The 22,687-nt window shown below is 39.9% G+C and overlaps 1 protein-coding gene across 5 annotated transcripts in view; it reads right to left on the bottom strand.

Moving 5' to 3' along the window:
• The window catches only part of URGCP (upregulator of cell proliferation), a 99,538-nt gene that overhangs the window by 29,873 nt on the left and 46,978 nt on the right, over nt 1–22,687 (bottom strand). The window contains exon 1 of one of the 5 annotated variants that reach the window (XM_068550249.1): nt 2,205–2,307. The exons of the other annotated variants lie outside the window; for them this stretch is intronic. Coding sequence (XP_068406350.1) covers nt 2,205–2,218 — 14 coding nt within the window. The 5' untranslated portion in view covers nt 2,219–2,307. Of the gene's footprint in view, nt 1–2,204; nt 2,308–22,687 lie in introns of those variants that run through there. 5 annotated transcript variants of the gene reach the window in all.

The following is a 22,687-nucleotide window of genomic DNA, read 5'->3' as shown; positions in this document are numbered from 1 at the left end:
ATGGGGGCTGTAAGGAGTGGAGGCCCGCAGAAGAGGGTAGACGGTAGCAGGCTGATGAGCTCCATCTCTCCTGTCCCCTCCGCCTCTTCCATACTGCTGTCACATGGATTCCCCAAGAGCCTGATGACAAATATCCTTCAGCGAACAGTGGGCAGTAAGCCCACAAAAGGAGGCCAGGTCCTGTAGTCTGGCCCTGCCGCCGTCTCTGGCCTTGTCTCTACTTAATTCCAAACACACTGGGCTGTGAGTCATCTCAAATATATCTTTTCCTTTGATGCCTTCATTCTTGTCCTTTTCTTTTGCATAAGGCCTAGCACATTGGTAAGCTCCTCAAAAACTGCCAGAATTTCTTCTTTCCTTCCCAACTCTCTTACGGAAATTGTCACTTAGAAAAGAACACCAGATTTGGAGGCTCCTCCGTGAACAGCCCAGCAGAAATCACGGCTCCCCTCCCGTCCCTGCCCTGAATCTCTGGACTTGTTCCTGCAGCACCTAGTCTTGTAGGCTGAATGTCTGCTGATTTGGAGAGGCCAAAGAAGCTTAGGAAACCAGGTCTCCCTGGCTAGACTCTGGTCTACCAGCAAAGCCTGCAGACATATGGAGACGTAGACTGTCCCCAAATTTGTATATACCATAATAAGTACATAGTTCTTTCCATGAAATGACATAAAGTATACTAAAAACGCTGTGACCTCAGCTTTGCAATGGGTACCCCTCAGAAATAAGTACCAACTTCAGACTCAAGAGATCCCTCAAAAATAGTCGGGACTGCAAATATCAAATCTGCACTTACATGACCTTCCACAGAGACACAGGTTAGGGACTACTGGCTCACAGAAGGGCACACCAGCCCAGCATTAAGTCCGCCTCTGACTTAATGTAGTGGGCTGGGATGCCCAATGCACCATCACTTTTTAAAGGCTTCACGGCAGACCCACACAGGCTCAGGCACCCACTACTGCCTCCGGTGCACCCTGCTTCACCCTTTCCTGACACGAGGGCCAGGAACCCAGTAGGACCTTGAACCTCTGGGTGACAGCCTGGCCTTCTGAAGGATGAAATGTTTATTCTAATTACAAGCTCAAAGTACTGGGTACTTCTGACTGCTCCTCCCCAAACCCAGAAAGACAGCAGGTAGATGGGAAATGCCCATGACTTGGCTGGAGTCAAAACCCAGCTTGCTCCATCAAGGCCCACTGCACTGAGCCAATTCACTCCAGTGAACTTCCCCCACCTGTAAGGGGCCTGATATCCACCTTCTCTGCCTCTCAGCCCACCATTCCCCCCACCCCACCCCACGCGCCAGTAAAAGCCCTCTGTGATGTGCAAGGATGCACAGCGAATTGCTACCATAACCACTAGGTCTGAGACACACTGAATGGTGGACAGCAGTCAAATGAAGCCGGTTACCAACTAAAGCAATGACCTTGAGACTAATTTTCCTCCTCTGTGAAGCGTAGCTGTTGGATTAACTCTTGTCATTCCCAGCTTTCACGACTAAATTACCAAAACAAAAAGTAATCATAATGAATTGCTGAGGTTTTATTTTGCAATAAAATTTTTTTAAAAAAATTACAAACTCTGTGGGTCACCATCATTTCCTAAAAGAAAGAACATTTTCACACCAAGGCAGTGGAATGGAGGTGATGTCAGAACAGGGGCAGCCACTGTACCCGGGCCCGCGGCCCAGCCCAAGCTGGAGGCCCGGACCAGGCCGAGGCAGGGTCTGCCCCGGCCCCTGCTCCGGACGTTCGGGGACATCCAGGCTGCATCCCAACGGCGGTGAGAACCCAGCATCAACTCCAACGCGAGCAAGCGGAGAAAACAGATGCGGAAGGCAGGGCGGCAGACGCCGGGCGCGCACGGGGCGCCGCGGCTCCAGGCCGGGGGCGCCGCTGGGAGATGGGGGGCTGCCGCTCCCGCACGCCCTCCCGCTCCGCCCGCCCCCCCCCCACCGCCGGCCTCCGCGCCCCGGGCCCCGGAGCCCGCCCCCGGAGCCGAGATCCTCAGCCCGCGCCCCCAGCCCGCCCCTGCCCGGGCCGCCTCCGCCCGAGGTCGGCGGGAGAGGGCCGCGGGGCCTGGCGGGCGGGCGGGAGGGCGGGGGTCCGGGGCCGCAGGCCGGGGAAGGCCGCCAGCGGCGGCCCGCAGCCCCCACCCCGCAGCCCCCCCCCCCACCCCGGCGCGGCCGCGAGCGCCGCACTCACCCGGGCGACGCCATGAGCGCGGCGAGGTCTCGGCGCTGCCGCCGCCTCCGCTTCCTCCGAGCTGAGCGACTCCGCCGGGGAGGGGCCTCGCACCGGCCGCCGGCCGCCCGCCCGGGCAGCTCCAGGCGGCGGGGGCGCGGGGAGGGCCCCGGGTCAGCCGGAGACGGGTGTGAGTGGGCCCGGAGCCGGAGGAGGGTGAGGCCGGGTATCGGCTCCGAGCGTGCGGGGCGGTGGAGGCACGGGGAGGGGGCCCGGGGTCGGCCTGGAGCGGCCTGGGGGCGCTGGGGGCGCGGGCGGCACGGGGCTGGCACTGGGGACGGGGGCGGTCCGCGACCCGCAGCCCGGACCCGCCCACCTGCCCAGGTGCCCAGGTGCCCGCAGGCCGGGACTCGCCGGGAGGCGCCTTCGGTGCCGCACCAGCCGAGAAACTGCCCCGGGGCCACGAAGCAGCTGCAGGACCCAGGTGAAGTCACTACCTCCCTGCGATATGAGTTTGATTTCCTTAAGAAAAGCCTTTTCTTTAGCTCTGGAGGACGAGGCGTTATCATTAGTAAGCAAAACGATAACTTTGCTATATCTTACTTGGTGTGCTGCCTTGCCCGAATTGCTGGCCTCTCAGAGCCGGTTACCCATTGTAAAAGGTGTGTCAGGTCACACTGTGAAGCCCTAAGGACCGTGGAGGCACTTTTTATTATCCTTTACATTATATTAGTTACCAATAATAATAAGTCTGTAATTCCTGCGGTGGGTTTCACAGCATCAGCGATGGGTACTTGAGCCTCAGTTCCTGTCTCGGCAAAATGAGTTTTCAGAGATAAGTGAGCTCTTGTAAGTAAAAACACTTAAAAAGCTCTGGATAATGAAAACCACTGTTGATCACATTTCTGTGTTATATTAAATATTATTAATAATCATTACTCTATTATTTTTACTACTAATAAGAACAAGAGACAGTAAAGCTGTGACTGAAAACCTTGGCTCTGGAGCCAGACTACCTGGGTTGAAATCTGAACTCTTACCAATTACCAGCTCTGGAAGCTCGGGCAAGATAGAAGCTTCCCAGGGCTGTAGTTTCCTCAGTTGAAAAATGAGGATAATAGGTCCCTTCCTCTCTATGAGGACTGAATGAGTTAATATTTGTAGAGTGATTAATACATTGCCTGGTAAATGGCCTCTTAACCTCCCGCGAATCCATCACATCCTTCTTTCCTTCAGTAAAAGGGAATCTCGAATTGCTGCCTTGAGTTCAGAAGATAATGCTCTGTAAATGTGAGCTGATAAGTAAAGCCACGGGGGTTTGTGAGACCCAAAGTAGGTATAAATCTAAGAGGACCAGGGTTAAGGAAGAGTTTGGGGAGTGGGCAACTGCTAAATGGCCTGATTCAAGGCAGTAATGACTGCCATTGGAGTGGGGGCGGTCAGATACTTTTTAAAAATAAGCTGCTGGTTTTAAAACATGTTTTGAAATAATGAATAGTGTTAGTTCAATGAAATTATTCTTCCTCAATATGAGTTTTACTAGGTATGTAGCATTTCACTGCATGGTGGACCATCATATGTTTTAACCAACCCCTATTACTAGACAAAATTTTGCTGCCAGTATTTCATTATTATAAAGAATGTGGACAGTAAATATTCTTATAGCCAAAACTCCCCATATACATCCATGAGTATTTCCTTAAGCTAAGTTCCCAGGAGTCAGATGATACTAGTATTTTAAGTCTTTTCAGATACATATATAATCTATGTATGTGTTTGTGTACTTATACACACATACACAAACACATACACACATATATACTAATACACATATATACATATACTTACATATATACATACATGTATACGTATACACACACATATATATACACACAGAGACTGCTGTCCCAGCACAGTCACCAACACTGATGATAGTGCCAGTTTGCCAAAAGTCTCAATAAATTTCACAGTTTCTTTATCACTGCAAATTTGATAGGTTAAAAAACAGTATTTTGGCAAAATGGCAGACTAGGAAGTTCCAAGCTCACCTTTTCCCACGGAAACATGAAGAAAACAACCAGAAGCTGTCTGAACTAATTTTGTAGGGGCTTTAAAAAAGTTAAAGGTTTACAGCAACCAAGCAAACATTCAAGCAAGAAAAAGCCATCCTAAATATGACAGCAAAGTTTAGTGGCATTTTCACTTGCCATCGCCCCACTCCTTCCCCAGTGTGGCAGTGGTCTTGTTCTTGAGAAGGTAGCATCCTGTTTCCCAGTCCCCACCTTCCTGTCACCTTGAACTGGAGGCAGCAGAGCAGACCTTATTTATATACTACCTGACCTGTGAGAAATGGTAAAGGTCGTCCTTCAGGTTGAAAGGAAAGGATGCTAGACAGTAACTCACAGCAGTATGAAGATGGAAAGATCTGACAAAGAAATACATGGGCAATATAAAAGGCAGCATTACTTTAATTTTGGTAGCAACTCCACTTTTTAATTTCCAACAGGACCTAAAGGACAAATGCATTAAAATACTTATAAATTATAAATCTATATTATTGGACACACAACATATAAAGGTATAATTTGTGACATTAATAACATGATGGGGAAACAGAAATGTATAGGAGTAGTAGAGTAAAACATGTCATTACAAAAAAAATCAGCTGAACACAAAAGAAGGCAGTAATAGAGACAAATACTGTAAGACTTTTCTATTAAGTAGCAAAGTGACAGTAGTAAGTTCCTCAAGTGTAGTTACTTTAAATGTAAATAGATTAAACTGTCTGATCAAAAGGCAGAGATAGGCAGAATGGATTAGAAAAATGATCCAAATATATACAGTCTATAAGAGACTCACTTTAGCTCTAAAGACAGAAGATTGAAAGTGAAAGGATGGAAACATATTCCCTGTAAATATTAACCAAAAGAAAGCTGGGTAGGCTATACTAATTCAGACAAAATAGACTTCAGTTTAAAAACTTACAAGAGATAAAGAAAGACATTATATATTAAACAAAAGTTAATTCAACAAGACAGTTATAAACATGTATGTACCAAAAAGAGCCCCAAAATATAATGAAGCATTCACAGAATTGAAGGGAAAAATCATTCCACAAAAACAGTTGAATACTTCAATAATCATTTTCAATAGTAGATAGGAGAACCAGACAAAAGATCAATAAGAAAATAGAGAACCTAAACAGTACTACAAGTCAATTGTATCTAACAGATGTCAACTGAAAAAAATGCACAACCTAAAAGCTGACAATTATGTTTTATTAGGACTTTCTGAGGACTTAAGCCCAGAAGACAGCCTCTCAGATAGCTCTGAGGGGCTGCTCTGAAAGGGTAAGGGAGGAGCCAGGATACATAGAAGTTTTGCAACAAAAACCAGGTAGTTGGAACATCAAAAGATTACTGTTAATTAAAGAAAATCCAGACATCTCAAGTTAATGAATTTAGCACTTTTCTGTGTATGGCAAGATGCAAAACTATGGACTCATTGAAATCATTCCTTTGACATGCACCTTAACCATCTAAGGCCAGTATCCTGTTTTTAACGATTCTGAATTTCCTCAGGGTACACAGTCTGGGTCGGCGGCAGGGGCTGATGGCTTGGTGGCTGCAACATACTTTGTTTACTGATATGGCAGTCCACACAGACAAATACAGAACACTCCACTCAATAACAGTGGAGTACACATTCTTCTCAAGTGCACATGGTACATTGTTTGGAAAAGACCATACGTTAGGCCACAAAACAAGTCTTAATAAATTTTAAGAGACTTAAATCATCTTTAAAGATCTTTAAAGATACTACAAAGTTACTTTTCTGATCACAGTGGAATGACACTAGATACCAAAGAAGAAGGAAAACCGGAAAATTCACAAATATGTGGAAATTAACCCACTTAAAAATCCAATGTATTAAAGAATAAATCATAAGGGAAATTACGAAATACCTTGCTAAAAATAAAAACACAATATATCAAAGCTTATGTGATGCAGCAAAGTCAAGGCTAAGAGAGAATTTTATACCTGTAAACATCTACGTTAAAGATGAAGAAAGATCTCAAATTAATAACCTAACTCTACATCTTAAGGAACAACAGCAACAACAACAAAATGAAGGCAAACCAAACTGAAAGCTAGCAAAGTGAAGGAAACATTAAAGTTTAGAGCAGAGAAAAAATATACTAGAGGATAAACAATAGAGAAAAATCAATGAAGTAAAAAGCTGATTCTTCAAAAAGATCAGCAAAATTAACAAATCTTTCACTCAACTCACTAAGAAAAAAGGAGGGACGACTCAAATTACTAAAATCAGAAATAAATGTGAGGACATTACTACTGATTTTACAGAAACAAAAATAATTTTAAGAGAACATTATAACAGGTGTACACCAACCAACTGGATAACCTAAATGAAAAAAAATAATTTCCTGGAAACACACTATCAACTATAACTCAATAATGAAGAAAGAAAAAATCTGAATGAATCTATAACAAGTAATGACATTGAGTTGGTAGTCAAAAAACCTCCCAAAAAAGAAAACTGTGGACCAGGTGGCTTCACTGGTGCATTTCACCAAATATTTAAAGAAGAACTAACTCAAATACTTCTCTAACTCTTCCAAAATGTTAAAGAGCACCTCTGATTTTATGAGGTCAATATTACCCGGATACCAAAGGCTGACAAAGAAACTATAAGAAAACTACAGATCAATATCCCTTATGAGTACTGATACAAAAATCCTCAACAAAATACTAGCAAACAGAACACAGAAACATAGAAAAGGATTATACATCATAACCAAGTGGATTTATTCCTGGAATGCAAGGATGCTTCAACACATGAAAATCTATCAATGTAATATATCACATTAATATGATGAGGGAAAAAAACCACATGATCATCTCAATTCATGCAGAAAAAAAAACATTTGACAAAATTCGACAATCTTTCACAACATAATGCACTAAAACTAGGAATAGAAGGAAACTTCTTCAGTATGATAAAGGTCATATATGAAAAACCCAGAACAATGATGAAAGCCTAAAAGTTTTTCCCTAAAATCAGAAACAAACAAACAACAACAACCAAAAAAAGAATGCTCTCTTTTGCCACTTCTGTTCAACATAGTGCTATAAGTCCTAGAAAGAGCAATTAAGCAATAAGAAGGGGAAAAAAGGCATCCAAATCAGAAAGGAAGAAGTAAAATTATCTGTTTGCAGATGACATGATCTTCTATGTAGAACATCCTAAAGACTCCACCAAAAACTGTTAGAACCAATATATGAATTCAGTAAATTTGCAGGATACAAAAGTCAACATAAAAATCAGTTGCATTTCTATACACAAATAAAAACCTATCCAAAAAGGAAAGTAAACAAAAAAAAATCTCGTTTATGATAGCATCAAAAAGAATAAAATACTTAGGAATAAGCTTAATCAAGGAGGTGAAAGACTTGCACACTAAAAGCTATAAAACATTGATGAAAGAAATTAAAGAAGACACAAGTAAATGGAAGGACATCCCATGTTCATGGGTTGAAAGAATATTGTTAAAATATCCATACCACCCAAAGTGATCTATAGTTTCAATGCAATCCCTATCAAAATCCCAATGGCATTCTTTACAGAAATAGAAAAAATAATCCTAGAATTCACTTGGAACCATAAAAGACCCTGCATGTCCAAAGCAATTTTACACAAGAAGAACAAAGCGGGAGGCATTACACTTCCTGATTTGAAAATATATTACAAAGCTATGGTACTGGCAATAAAACAATGGAACATAGTAGAGAGCTCAGAAATAAGTCCACACATCTATAGTCAACTGATCTTCGAGAAGTGTATCAAGAATACTGGGAATTCCCTGGCGGTCCAGTGGTTAGGACTCTGTGCTCTCACTGCCGAGGGTCAAGGTTCAACCCCTGGTTGGGGAACTAAGATCCCACAAGCCAGGTGGTGCAGCCAAAAAATAAATAAATAAATAGTACAAAATTGGGAAAGGACAGTTTCTTCAATAAACAGTGATGGGAAAACTGGATATACACGTGAAAAATAATGAAGTTAGATCATTGTCTCACACCATATAGAAAAATCAACACAAAATGCACTGAAGACATAAACATGAAACCTTTATACATAAAACTCTTAGAAGAAAACATGAAAAAAGCAAAATATTGGACTTTGTGATGATTTATTGGATGTGACACCAAGAGCTCAGGCAACAAAAGCAAAAATAGACAAGCAGAATTATATCAAACTAAAAAGCTACTGCACAGCAAAAGAAATAAATAACAAAATGTAAAGGGAAACTATGGAATGGAAGAAATATTTGCAAAAGACGTATCTGATAAGAGGTTAATACCCAAAATATAGAAGGAACTGTTAAAAATTGGGCAAAGAACCTGAATAGACGTTTCCCAGAAGAAGACAAACAAATGTCTTCCGTTATACAAACAGGCATATGAGAAGGTGTTCATCAGGGAAATGCAAATAAATGAAAAAATGAGATATCACTTCACACCTGTTAGAATGGCTATTACCAAAAAAAAATTAAAAATAAAAATAAAAGATAAAAAGGATGGTGAGGATGTTGGTGAGGATGTTGAGAAATGGGATGCCTTGTACACTGTGGCTGGGTATGTAAATTGTTGCAGCCACTGTGGAAAACCTATGGAGGTTCTTCAAAAAGCTAAACATAGAAATACCTTATGATCCAGTAATCCCACTTCTGGGTATATATCCAAAAGTATTGAAGTCAGAGTCTCAAAGAGATATCTGAATTCCCATATTCATTGCAACATTATTCACAATAATCAGGATATGGACACAGCCTAAATGACTGTCAATAGATGAATGGGCACAGAAAATGTGGTATATAAATACAGAATATTAGCCTTTAAAAAGCAGCAAATCCCGCCATTTGGAACAACCTGGATGTAACTGGAGGACATTATGCTAAGTGAAATAACCAGACACAGAAAGACAAATCCTGGGATTTCCCTGGTGGTCCAGTGGTTAAGAATCCACCTCCCAACACAGGGGATGCAGGTTTGATCCCTGGTCAGGGAACTAAGATTCCACATGCCGCGGGGGCAACTAAGCCTGTGCACTGCAACTACTGAGCCCGTGTACTCTGGACCCTGTGTGCCACAGCTACTGAGCCCACGCTCTCTAAAGCCCGCACACCACAACTAGAGAGAAGCCCATGCGCCAAAACGAAAGATCCAGCATGCCGCAGCAAAGATCCCACGTGCTGCAACTAAGACCTGACACAGCCAAAAAAATAAAAAGACAAATATTACATTATCCTACTTTTATGAGGAATTTAAAATAATCAAATTCAGAACCAGAGCATAGAATATTGGTTAGCAGGGGCTGATAAGAGGGAAAAATAAAGAGGTGTTGGTTGGTGAAAAGGCACAAAGTTTCAGTTACACAAAATGGGTAGGTTCTGGAGATCTGCTACACAACTTAAGGCCTAAGTTAACAATAATATACGGTATACTTAATCTGCAAAGAAAGTAGATGTTATGTTAAGTGCTCTTACCACAAAAAAAAATGTATGATAAATATGTAAGTAAACAAATAAATAATAAAATTAATAAATGAATGGAGTGAGAGGAAACTTTAGGAGGTGATGCATAAGTTTATGGCCTTGATTGTGGTGATGATTTCACAGGTGTATACTTATCTCCAAGCTGATCAAGTTGTATACATCAGACATATACGGCATTTTTAAGTCAATCATACTCAATCAAGAGGTTAAGAAAAGGTCAGCTGCATTTCCATACACTAACAATGAGTAATACTAAAAAGAAATTGAGAAACCAATTCTGTTTATATTAGCATCAAAAAGAAAAAATATTTAGAAACAAATTTATCCAAAAAGGCAAAACATGTGAACACTGAAAACAACAAAACAATATTGAAAAAAATTAAAGAAAATATAAATGGAAAGACATTCCATTTTCACATTGGAAATCTTAATATTAAGATGTCAGTACTAACAAAGCAATCTACAGATTCAATGAAATCCCTATGAAAATTCCAAGCATTTTCTACAGTAATAGAATAATCCATCCTAAACTTCATAGGGAATCTCAAGGAACACTGAATAATCAAAACCGTTTTAAAATAAAGTACAAAGTTGGAACTCACACATCCTGATTTGAAAACTAACTACAAATCTACAATGATCAAAACAGTGTAGTACTGGCATATAGGACAACGGAATAGAATAGAGTCCAGAAAATCTCAAATATATTGTCATATATATAATTGAAGTATATTTGATTTACAGTATTGTGTTAGTTTCAGGTGTACAGCAAAGTGATTCATTTATATATATATTATATATAATGTATATTTTTTATGATTATTTTCCATTATAGGTTATTACAAGATATTGAATATAGTACCCTGTGGTATACAGTAAATCTTTGTTGCTTATCTATTCTATGTAGAGTAGTTTGTATCTGTTAATCCCATACTCCTGATTTATCCCTCCCCACTTCCCCTTTGGTAAATATCAGTTTGTTTTCCTATGTCTGTGAGTCTCTTTCCGTTTTGTATATAGGTTCATTTGTATTATTTTTTATATTCCACATGTAGGTGATAGCATACAATATTTGTCTTTTTCTGTCTGACTTACTTCACTAAGTATAATAATATTCTCTAGGTCCATCCATTTTGCTACAAATGGCAATATTTCATTATTCTTTATAGCTGAGTAATAGTCCATTTTATATATATATATATATATATATATATATATATATATATATATATATATATATATATATATATATATATATATATATATATATACCACATTTTCTTAATCCAATTGTCTGTTGATGGGCACTTGGGTTGTTTCCATGTCTTGGCATGGGGTGCATGTATCTTTTCGCATTAGAGTTTTTGTCTTTTCTGGGTATCTACCCAGGAGTGGGGCTGCTATATGATAGCTCTATATTTAGTTTTTTAAGGAACCTCCACCGTTCTTCATAGTGGCTGTACCAATTTACATTCCCACCAACAGTGTAGGAGGGTTTCCTTTTCTCCACATGCTCTCCAACAGTTGATATTTGTAGACTTTTTGATGATTGCCATTTTGACCTGTGTGAGGTGATAACCCGTTTTGGTTTTGATTTACATTTCTCTAATAATTAGTGATTGTGAGCATCTTTCCATGTACCTGTTGCCCACCTGTATGTCTTCTTTGGAAAAATGTCTATTTAGGTCTTCTGCCATTTTTTTCATTGGGCTGTTTGGGTTTTTTTTGTTTTTTTTTTTTGATATTTAGTTGTATGAGCTGTCTGTATATTTTGCATATTAACTCCTTGTTGGTTGCAACATTTGCAAATATTTCTCCCATTCTGTAGGTTGTCTTTTCATTTAGTTGATGTGCAAAAGCTTTTAAGTTTGATGTAGTACAGTTCGTTTACTTTTACTTTTATTTTTTTGCCTTGGGAGACTGATCTAAGAAAATATTGCTACAATTTATTTATGTTCAAGAATTTTATGCCTGTATTCTCTTCTAGAAATTTTATGGTATCATGTCTTGTACTTAGGTCTTTAAGCCATGTTGAGTTTATTTTTGTATATGCTGTGAGGGAGTGTTCTAATTTCATTGATTCACATGTAGCTGTCTAGCTTTCCCAACACCACTTGTTGAAGAGACTGTCTTTTCTCCGTTGTATATTCTTGCCTCTTTTGTCACAGATTAATTGACCATAGGTGTGTGGGTTTATCTCTGGGCTCTCTATTCTGCTCCATTGATCCGTATATCCCTGATTGTACCAATATCACACTGCTTTGATTACTAGAGCTGCGTAGTATAGTTTGAAGTCCAGAGGATTATGCCTCTGGCTTTATTCTTGTTCCTCAGGACTGCTTTGGCAACTCTGCATCTTTTGTTGTTCCAAATAAATTTTAGGATTATTTGTTCTATTTCTGTGAAAAATATCATGGGTATTTTGATAGGGCTCACATTAAATCTGTAGATTGCTTTGGATAATATGGCCATTTTAACAATATTAGTTCTTCCCATCCAAGAGCATGGGATATCTTTCCATTTCTTCGAATGGTCTTCATATCCTTTATCAATGTTTTAGACTCTTCAGTGTAGTTACTTCACTGCCTTGGTTAAGGCAGTGAAGTAACTTCCTCAGAGAGGCCTTGCCACCCCCTGCCCACTGTGGACCCGCTGGTACATGTGAGGTGATGCTCTGTCCTTTCCCACAGTGCTCACCACCTTGGCAATGACTGAATCTCCACTTCCGCCTCCCCCACCAGGTGGTGAGTCCCCCGAGGGCCGGGCTGGCTGTCTCGTTGACAACTGTGTCCCCAAAGGCAGTGAAGTAATGAGTAATAAGTATTTTATTTTTTTGGACACGATTTTAAATGGGATTTTTTCTTTTTTGGCTGTCTCTTTCTGACATTTCATTGTTAGTGTAAAGAAATGCAACAGATTTCTGTATATTAATCTTGCATCCTTCTACCTTGCTGAATTCATTTATTCTAATAATAGTTGTGTGGACACTTTAGGGTTCTCTATATGGAGTATCATGTCCTCTGCAAATAGTGACAGTTTTACCTCTTCCCTTCCAAATTGTACTCATTTTATTTCTTTTTCTTGTCTGATTTCTGTGGCCAGGACTTCCAGTAGAAGTTGAATAGAAGTGGTGAATAGAAGTGGTGAGAGTGGGCATCCTTGTCTTGTTCCTGAATTTAGCAGAAAGGCTTTCAGTTTTTCACCCTTGAGTATTATGTTGGCTGTGGGTTTGTCATAAATGGATTTTATTATGTTGAATTATGTTCCCTCTATACCCACTTTGGTGAGTTTTTAATCATGAATAGATGTTGAATTTTGTCAAATGTTTTTCTGCATCTATTGAGATGATCATATATTTTTTGTCTTTCCTTTTGTTAATGTGGTGTATCACATTGATTGATCTGTGTATGTTGAACCATCCTTGTGAACCTGGGATGAATCCCACTTGGTTGTAGTGTATGATCTTTTTTGTTTTGTTGGCTTCAGTTTGCTAATATTTTGTTGAGAATTTCTGCCTCTATGATCATCAAGATATTGACCTATAATTTTCTTTTCTTTTCCTTTTTTTTTTGTTTTTGTTTTTTTTAGTGTCTTTGTCTGGTTTTGGTAACAGGGTGATGGTGGCTTCATAGAATAAATTTGGGAGTGTTCCCTCCTCTTCAATTTTCTGGAATAGTTGGAGCAGCATGGTTGTAAATTCTTTGTATGTTTGGTAGAATTCCCCAGAGAAGTTGTCCAGTCCTGGAATTTTGTTTGTAGGGAGTTATTATTATTATTCTTATTACAGAATCTATTTCACTTCTAGTGATTGGCCTGTTCAAATTACCTGATTTTTCTTGACTCAGTTTTGGCAGGCTATATATTTCTAGAACCTTGTCCATTTCTTCTAGGTTGTCCAATTTGTTGGCATATAACTGTTAATAGTATTCTCTTATGATTTTTTTTGTATTTCTGAGGTATATGTTGTTATTTCTCCTCTTTCATTTCTTATTTTGTTTATTTGGGTCGTCTCTCTTTTCTTCGTGGTGAACCTAGCTAGAGGTTTGTTAACTTTACCTTTTGTAAAAAAAACAGCTCCTGGTTTCATTGATCATTTTTATTGTTTTTAATATATATATTATTTATTTCCACACTTATCATTATTATGTCCTTCCTTCTGCTGACTTTGGGTGTTGTTTATTCTTCTTTTTCCAATTCTTTTAGGTGGTAGATTAGGTTTTGTGTTTGAGATTTTTCTTGTTTCTTGAGGAAGGCCTATATCACTATGAACTTCCCTCTCAGAACTGCTTTTCTGCATCCCATAGATTGTGTAATGTTGTATTTTCATTGTCATTTGTCTTGAGGTATTTTCTGATTTCTCTTTGATTTCATTGTTGACCTGTTGGATTTTTTAGTAGTATGTTGTTTAGTTTCCATATGTTTGTTATTTCCCCATATTACTTTTTTTAAATTTTTTTTTATTTTATTTTTTTTTAAAGATTTTTTTTTAATAATCTATATTGTTGTTTTTTTTTTTTAAACTCTATAGCTACTTTATTTATTTATTTATTTATTTATTATTTTTGGCTGTGTTGGGTCTTCGGTTCGTGCGAGGGCTTTCTCTAGTTGCGGCAAGCAGGGGCCACTCTTCATCACGGTGCGGGGACTGCTCTTCATCGCGGTGCGCAGGCCTTTCACTATCGCGGCCCCTCCCGTTGCGGGGCACAGGCTCCAGACGCGCAGGCTCAGTAGTTGTGGCTCACGGGCCCAGCTGCTCCGTGGCATGTGGGATCTTCCCAGACCAGGGCTCGAACCCGTGTCCCCTGCATTAGCAGGCAGATTCTCAACCACTGCGCCACCAGGGAAGCCCTCCCCATATTACTTTTTGCAGTTGATTTCTAGTTTCATATCATTATGGTCAGAAAACATGCTTGTTGTAATTTCTATCCTCCTGAATTTGTGAGGCTTGTTTTGTGACCTCGTATGTGGTCCATCCTAGAGAATTTTTCATGTGTGCTTGAAAAGAATATGTATTTGGATGTAGTGTCCTGTAGATATCAGTTAAGGCCAACTGGTCTATTGTGTCATTTAGGACCTCCATTGCATTATTGATTTAATTTCTGGAAGATCTGTCCATTGGTGTCAGTAGATTGTTAAAGTCTCCTACTATCATTGTATTATTGTCCGTTTGTCCCTTTATGTCTGTTATTATTGTTTTAATATTTAGGTGCTCCTCTATTGGGTGCATATGTTAATGAGTGTAACATACTATTCTTCCCTTTATCATTATATAATGTCCTTCTTTGTCTTTCCTTATGGACTTTGTTTTAAAGTCAATTTTGTCTGATACGAGTATTTCTATCCCCAGTTACCTGTCATTTCCATTTGCATGAAATACATTTTCTCATTCCCTCACTTTCAGTCTGTGTGTGTCTTTTACTGTGAAGTGAGTCTCTTGTAGGCAGCATATTGTAGGGTCTTTTTTTTTTTTCAGTCTGCCACTCTATGTCTTTTGATCACAGCATTTAGCCCATCAACATTTAAAGTAATTATTTATTGGTATATACTTATTGCCATTTTAAACCTTGTTTTCCAGTCATCTTTGTAGTTCTTTTTGTTCATTTCTTCTTTTTGTTTTTCCTTTTGTGGTTTGTTGATTTTCTTTTGTAGTATACTTGAGTTCCTTTCTTTTTGTTTTTTGTGAATATATTGTCTGTTTTTGATTTGTGGTTACCATGGAGTTCAAGTATGTTGACCCATACTATATATATTTGCTTTAAACTGATAGTTGTTCAACTTCAAACACATTCTAAAAGATGTACCTTTTTATACACCCCTCTGCCACATTTTGTGATTTTTATGTCCTATTTTACAACTTCATGTTTATTCTTTTGCTGTTAATTTATCAGTTATCATCACTTTTACAGATTTTTAAATTGTTTTTTAAGCAATCCTAAATCCTTTCATATGTTTGCCTTACCTATTGTGATTTCCCCTTTCCTCTATTCTTGTTTCTTTTCTTAATAAATTTATTTACTTATTTATTTATTTATTTATTTTTGGCTGTGTTGGGTCTTCGTTGCTGCGCGCGGGCTTTCTATTGTTGCGGTGCATGGGTTTCTCATTGTGGTGGCCTCTCGTTGCAGAGCATGGGCTCTAAGCGTGCAGGCTTCATTAGTTGTGGCACACAGGCTCAGTAGTTGTGGCTCACGGGCTCTAGAGGGCAGGCTTAGTAGTTGTAGCACATGGGCTTAGTTGCTCCATGGCATGTGGGATCTTCCGGTACAGGGCTCGAACCCATGTCGCCTGCCTTGGCAGGAGGATTCTTAACCATTGTGCCACCAGGGAAACCCCTTGTTTCTTTTCTATTTGGAGAAAACCCTTAAATATTTCTTTAGGTTAGGTTTAATATTGCTGAATTCTTTTAGTTTTTGCTTGTCTGAGGAATTCTTCATCTATTCTTCTATTCTAAATGATAATCTTGTTGGGTAGAGTATCCAAAGTTGCAGGGTTTTCCCTTTCAGGAATTTGAATTTATCATTCGACTCCCTTCTGGCCTGCTAAGTTTCTGCAGCGAAATCAGCCGATAGTCTTATAGGCGTTCCCTTGTGACCTACTCTTTGTCTTTCTCTTGCTGCCTTTAGAATCCTCTTTTTATCTTTAAATGTTGCCATTTTAATTCTGATATGTCTTGGTGTGGGTCTGTTTGGGTTCATCTTGTTTGGGATCTTCTGTGCTTCCTGTCCCTGGATATCTGTGTTCTTTTTTAGGCTTGGGAAGTTTTCAGCCATAATTTCATCAAATACATTTTTGATTCCCTTCTTTCTCTTCTCCTTCTGGAACCTGTATTATGCGTCAGTTGACATGTGTTGTATTATCCCATAGGTCTCACATATTGCTTTTTTTTTTTTCTTTTGTCTTTCTGTCTGCTGTTCTAGCTGGGCGATTTCCATTATTCCATCATCCAGATCACTTGTTCGTTCTTCTGTGTCATTTAGTATGTTATTCATTGCTTCTAGATTGGTATTTATCTCAGCAACTGAATTACCTAATTTTGGTTGGTTCATCTTTATAGTTTCTAGTTTCTTGTTAACAATGATCTGCATTTCTAATGATAATCTTTCTTAATTCCTTTAGTATTTTTAATACCTCCTTTTTAATTGGGTTCTAGTAAACTGAGGTCTATTTCATTATTTGTTCTTTCAGGGGATTTCTCTTGTTCTTTTAATTGGGAATAATTCCTCTGCCTTTTTCTTTTACTTAACTTTATCCCTACGAATTTAGGAGAAACAGTTGTCTACTGTGATCTTGAAGGGGAATTTTGATGTGGGAGCATCCCTGTGTAGACTGTGTCCAATATTTTCGGTGCAAGGGCTGGTTTTGGTATGGATGCCAGCCACATCTTTCCTCCGAGTGTGCTGGCTGTTATCCCCTTGATAGGGGGTGTGGTTGGTGTTTCAGTGTCTAGAGCCTGTGCTGGATATGAGGTGGTTCTTTCTCTTTGTTCATGGCTGTCACTGCCCTGCCGGGGGCAGGGTCCATTTCCCAGTTGGAAATAGAAGCCTTGAGGATTGGGTTTCATCAGGCTCTGTTACCCTCGAGTGTGTCGCCTGCCCCAAAGTTTGTAATTGCTGAAGTAAGTGAGGCCTGTGTGGTCACAGCTAACCTATGGGCCACCCATGCAGGTGTCCATGGTTCCACTCAGAAGCATCCCAAGGTTCCGTCCCTTTCTCTGTTATGTTCATCTCACATTTAGTGCAGGGCTGTGGTGTGGAGTAGGCTGGGACTGGGGGTTGGGGCATTGTGGCTGCAGGAATTGCGGTGGCTGTGCTTCATCTGAGATCTGGGCTGCCTCTGTGGCAGACTTCTCCAAGGACCTGTCTGCCCCAGATCTAGTGCTAATCTGTGGTGTGGAGTGGGTGGAGTTGGAGCACTCATGCTAGGACATAAACCACTATGTACTCCTGCCCAGGGCCAGTCTGCCTGGAAGTCAGTGCTTAGCCTTTGTGCATTCTTATGGCATCACCCAGTGTGTGCACTGACAATGTCTGCCCAGCTAGGCTTGGTGCCCCAGTGCATGTGCTGACAATGGTCTCTGTGGTTCCGCCCAGATCACACCCCAGGTGCCCCAGTCTGTCTCTGCATAGCTAGACTGATCTTTGCCCTGATCTTGTGCCAGAATGTGGTGTGGAGTGAGCAGGGGTGGGGTATTCATCCTTTTGTACTGGGAAGTGTGGCAAGGTAGCAGCAGCCAGTACAAGGCTCCCTCCACCCTGATTCTTATCAAGCCAACATGCAGGCACTGCTCACAAGTAGAGTCTAGGCTTCCTCAGCCCCTCTATCTGTCTCAGCAGATTTCCCAGCAGACAAGGGGGCTTGTCTCCTCCCTGCAGGACCCCAGAACTGGGATGCCCATATTTTTAGTCAACCTGCTTCCCAGGGTGAGAATTCACCTGTGTGGACTTCTGTTCCTTACAGATCCCTGCCAGGGGTGCAGGTTCTGACCCAATGCCTTTTTTCCCCATCCTGCAGAGTTACATGGACATCTTTCTTCCAGCTTTGGCTGTATAGGAGTTCTTTCACCAGTTTCCAGTTAGTTTTCCATGATTATTGTTCCACATGTAGATGTACTTTTGATGTGTTTGTTGGGGGAGGTGAGCTCCATGTCCTCCTACTCTGCCATCTTGGTCCCCCCTGGCCCAATATATTTTTGACTTAAGTACTAAGGCCATTTAATGTGGAAAGGATGGTCTTTTCAAAAATGGTGCTGAGAAAACTGAATATCCACATACTGAAGAATGAAGTTGGACCCATACCCCACATCATATACAAAATTACTCAAATGAATCTAAGACCTAAACATACAAGTTAAAACAATAAAACTCTTGGAAGAAACATAGGGGAAAAGCTTCAGGGCATTGGATTTAGCTATAATATTTTGGATATGGCACTGCAAGCACAGGCAACAAGAGAAAAAATAGATAAATTGAGCTTCATCAAAATTAAAAATTTTTGTGCATCAAAGGACACTATCAAAAGAGAGTGAAAAGGCAACCTATAGACTGGGAGAAGATATTTGCAAATCACATATCTGATAAGGGATTAATATCCAAAATTCATAAGGAAACCCTACAACTCAACGACAAAGAAAACAACCCAATAAAAAATGGGCAAAGGGCTTGGCTAGACATTTCTCCAAGGCAGATATACTTAGAGCCAACGAGCATATGAAAATATGCTCAACACAATTAGTCATTAAAGAAATGCACATTAAAACCACAATGAGATACCACTCCCCATGTACTAAAATGGCTACAGTCAAAACAACAGAAAACGCCAAGTGCTGATGAGAATGTAGAGAAATTGGGACCCTCAGACACTGTTGGTGGGAATGTAAAGTGGTTCAGGCACTGTGGAAGACAGTTTGGCAGTTGTTCAAATAGCTAAACATAGAAATTCCATATGATCCAGCAGTTCAACTTCTGGGTATATGCTCAAAAGAATTCAAAAGAGGGACTCAAACAGATACATGCACACCAATATTCACAGCAGCAATTAATCACAATCGCTAAAAGGTGGAAATAACCCAAATGTCCATCAACAACTGAGTGGATAAACCAAATATGGTATAAATATAAAATGGAATATTATTCAGTCATAAGAAGGAATGGAATTCTGAATCATGCTACAACATGGATGAAGCTTGAAAACATGCTAGGTGAAGTAAGGCAGACACAAAAGGATAAATATTGTATGATTCCACTTAGATGAGATAACAAGAACAGGCAAATTAATGGAGAAAGAAAGTAGATTAAAGGTTACCAGGGGCCAGAGGTATGGGGAATGGGGAGTTATTGCTTAATTGTTACAGAGTCCCTAGAGATGATAAAAAAATTTTTTTTGGAAATAGATATAGTGATGTTGTGGTTGCACAACATTATGAATGTAGTTAATGCCACTGAATTGTACACTTAAAAATGATTAAAATGGTACATTTTGGGGCTTCCCTGGTGGCGCAGTGGTTGAGAATCTGCCTGCCAATGCAGGGGACACGGGTTCGAGCCCTGGTCTGGGAAGATCCCACATGCCGCAGAGCAACTAGGCCCGTGAGCCACAACTACTGAGCCTGCACGTCTGGAGCCTGTGCCCTGCAACAAGAGGGGCCGCGACAGTGAAAGGCCCTTGCACCGCGATGAAGAGTGGCCCCAGCTTGCCACAACTAGAGAAAGCCCTCACATAGAAATGAAGACCCAACACAGCCAAAAAAATAAATAAATAAATAAAAAGTCAGGGGCTCTTTAAAAAAAAAAAAATGGTACATTTTATGCATATATATGTTACCACATCAAAAAAATTATAAGAGAATCAATTACATATCTCAGAGTCTTTTAAATATATTGTTGAAATTAAAGGTCTGAAAGAGTGGATTTTAATCATCAGAAAATGCAGGCTAATAAAAAGAAATGAAATTGAGTTATTTGTAGTGAGGTGGATGGACCTAGAGTCTGTCATACAGAGTGAAGTAAGTCAGAAAGAGAAGAACAAACACCATATGCTAACACATATATATGGAATCTAAAAAAAAAAAAAATGGTCATGAAGAACCTAGGGGCAAGACGAGAATAAAGACGCAGACCTACTAGAGAATGGACTTGAGGACACGGGGAGGGGGAAGGGTAAGCTGGGATGAAGTGAGAGAGTGGCATGGACATATATACACTACCAAATGTAAAATAGATATCTAGTGGGAAGCAGCCGCATAGCACAGGGAGATCAGCTCAGTGCTTTGTGACCACCTAGAGGGGTGGGATAGGGAGGGTGGGAAGGAGGGAGACGCAAGGGGGAAAAGATATGGGGACATATGTATATGTATAACTGATTCACTTTGTTATAAAGCAGAAAGTAACACACCATTGTAAAGCAATTATACTCCAATAAAGATGTTTAAAAAAAAAAAAGAAAGAAAAAAGAAAATGCAGGCTATATATTTGCTTTGACCCTAATGCTATAAAGAATTTTAAAACTCTGGACAATTTTAAAAATATTAAACCTCTCCAATGAGTTTGTAAGAAAGTTAGGAATTCTCTGGTTAGAAACAAAGAAGTGAACCTAGAGAGCAACTTCAGCCTCCTTCTCTTTGGGGATCTTTGCCTTACCAAGTGAACGTGAGTTTGGGATTTCATAGGCTCAGGTGTTTGAGAAAGAGAAAACAAATCTCAGGACCCACCCAAGGCAAGGACTGTAAAAGAACAGCCTCCATCCCTAAAGCTGGGACGCCAAAGGGCCATACACACAGTATTGGGAGTGAAATAGAAGTAAACTGGCCTCCACCTCAGAGGAGAGTTGACTTGTCTCCAATTTGGCTTAGGAGGATAACCTCTGAGAATATCAAAGTGATAAGTGGTCCTCACATGAGTTTACAGCCTGAATTCATACTGTCTGGGTAATCTGAAAATTGAGAAGTAAATTTAGAGTAATCCTGGACTGGGAGTCCTTCCAGGAGCCTGGAAGACACAAACACAAATCCTCTCTGGAAGAAAACATTTATTCCAGGCCTCAAAGAATTCCTGAAATAAAATTCCAAGAAAAATGAGCATCTGATAGTCAAAAATAACACAAACAGAAACAGGGCCCCATGAATGCAAAAAAAAAAAAAAAGCTGGAACAGACCTTCAAGAATTTTAAATAAATGGAATTATTAGACACAGATTTTACAGTAACTATGTTTAATACTTTGAAAGAAATAAAAGATAATCTTGAATATATATACAAAAAATGATGAATGAGATTTGGAAGAGAATCAAAACAAAGAAAATATAATTAAAATCACAAGTGTAATGGATGGGTTTAACTGCAAATTAGACACACTGAAAAGAAATTGGTGAACTGGAATATAGAACTGAAAAGGTTATCTAGAATGGAGCAAAAGGTCAAAGAGATGGAAAATATGAAGAAGGGTTAAGAAACACAGAAGATGGAGAAAGTTTAACATATATGTAATTGTGGACCCAGCTGGGAAGGAAGAGAATGGAGAAGAAGCAATACCTGAAAAGATAATGACTAAGAATTGATGAAAGACAACAACTCACAGATGCAAAGAGCTAAACAAATCTCAAGCAGAACTAACAAAAAGAAATCCATACCTGGTTAGATAAGAATGAAATGCATAACACCAAGAGAATGTACTCTAGGGAAGAGGAAAATTGGCAGATGGAAGATCTGGGCTGCAAAAGTTAGTGAAGAGCACAGAAAATAGTAACTGTGTGGGTAAATTTAAACAAACATTGGCCTTAAAAACAAAAACAACAATAATAATGTATTTGGGGTTAAATAAAACAATTCTAAGGCAAGATTAGTAGGCAAAGTAATGGTCCCCCAAAGATGCCCACTTCCTAATCCCTATAACCTGTGAATATGTTATGTTACATGGCAAAGGGAAATTAAGGTTGCATATGGAACTAAGGTTAGTAATCAGATGATTTTAATATGGGAAGAGTAAATGGATCACTGGGGGAGGAGCAGTGTCCACCACAAGGGTCCTTAAAGGTAGAAAAATGAGGCAGAAGAAAAGGTCAGAATGATAGGATACAAGGACTTGACCTGTTGTTGCTGGATTTGAAGAATAAGGAAGGGGCCCTGAGTCAAGATATACAGGCCACCTCTAGAAGCTGAAAAAGGAAAGGAAACAGATTCTCCCCTAGGGCCTCTAGCAAGGAATACAGCCTTGCCAATACCTTGATTTTAGCTCAATGAGGTCTGAATTGAACTGGCCTACAGAATTGGAAGATAATAAATTGTGTTGTTTCAAGCCACTAAGCTTGTAGTGATTTGTTACAGCAGCAGTAAAAAACTAATGCAGAGAGTTAAAATACATGTCAACAATAGCATAATAGTAAGTGGAAGAAAAGTATTCTAAGACCCTTTAAGTTACTGAGGGTGTAAGTGGTATGCA

Source organism: Eschrichtius robustus, chromosome 8, assembly GCF_028021215.1.
Source record: "Eschrichtius robustus isolate mEscRob2 chromosome 8, mEscRob2.pri, whole genome shotgun sequence".
NCBI lineage: Eukaryota > Metazoa > Chordata > Mammalia > Artiodactyla > Eschrichtiidae > Eschrichtius > Eschrichtius robustus.
The sequence above is the reverse complement of the archived record's forward strand: the minus strand, read 5'-3'. Positions and strand labels throughout refer to the sequence as shown.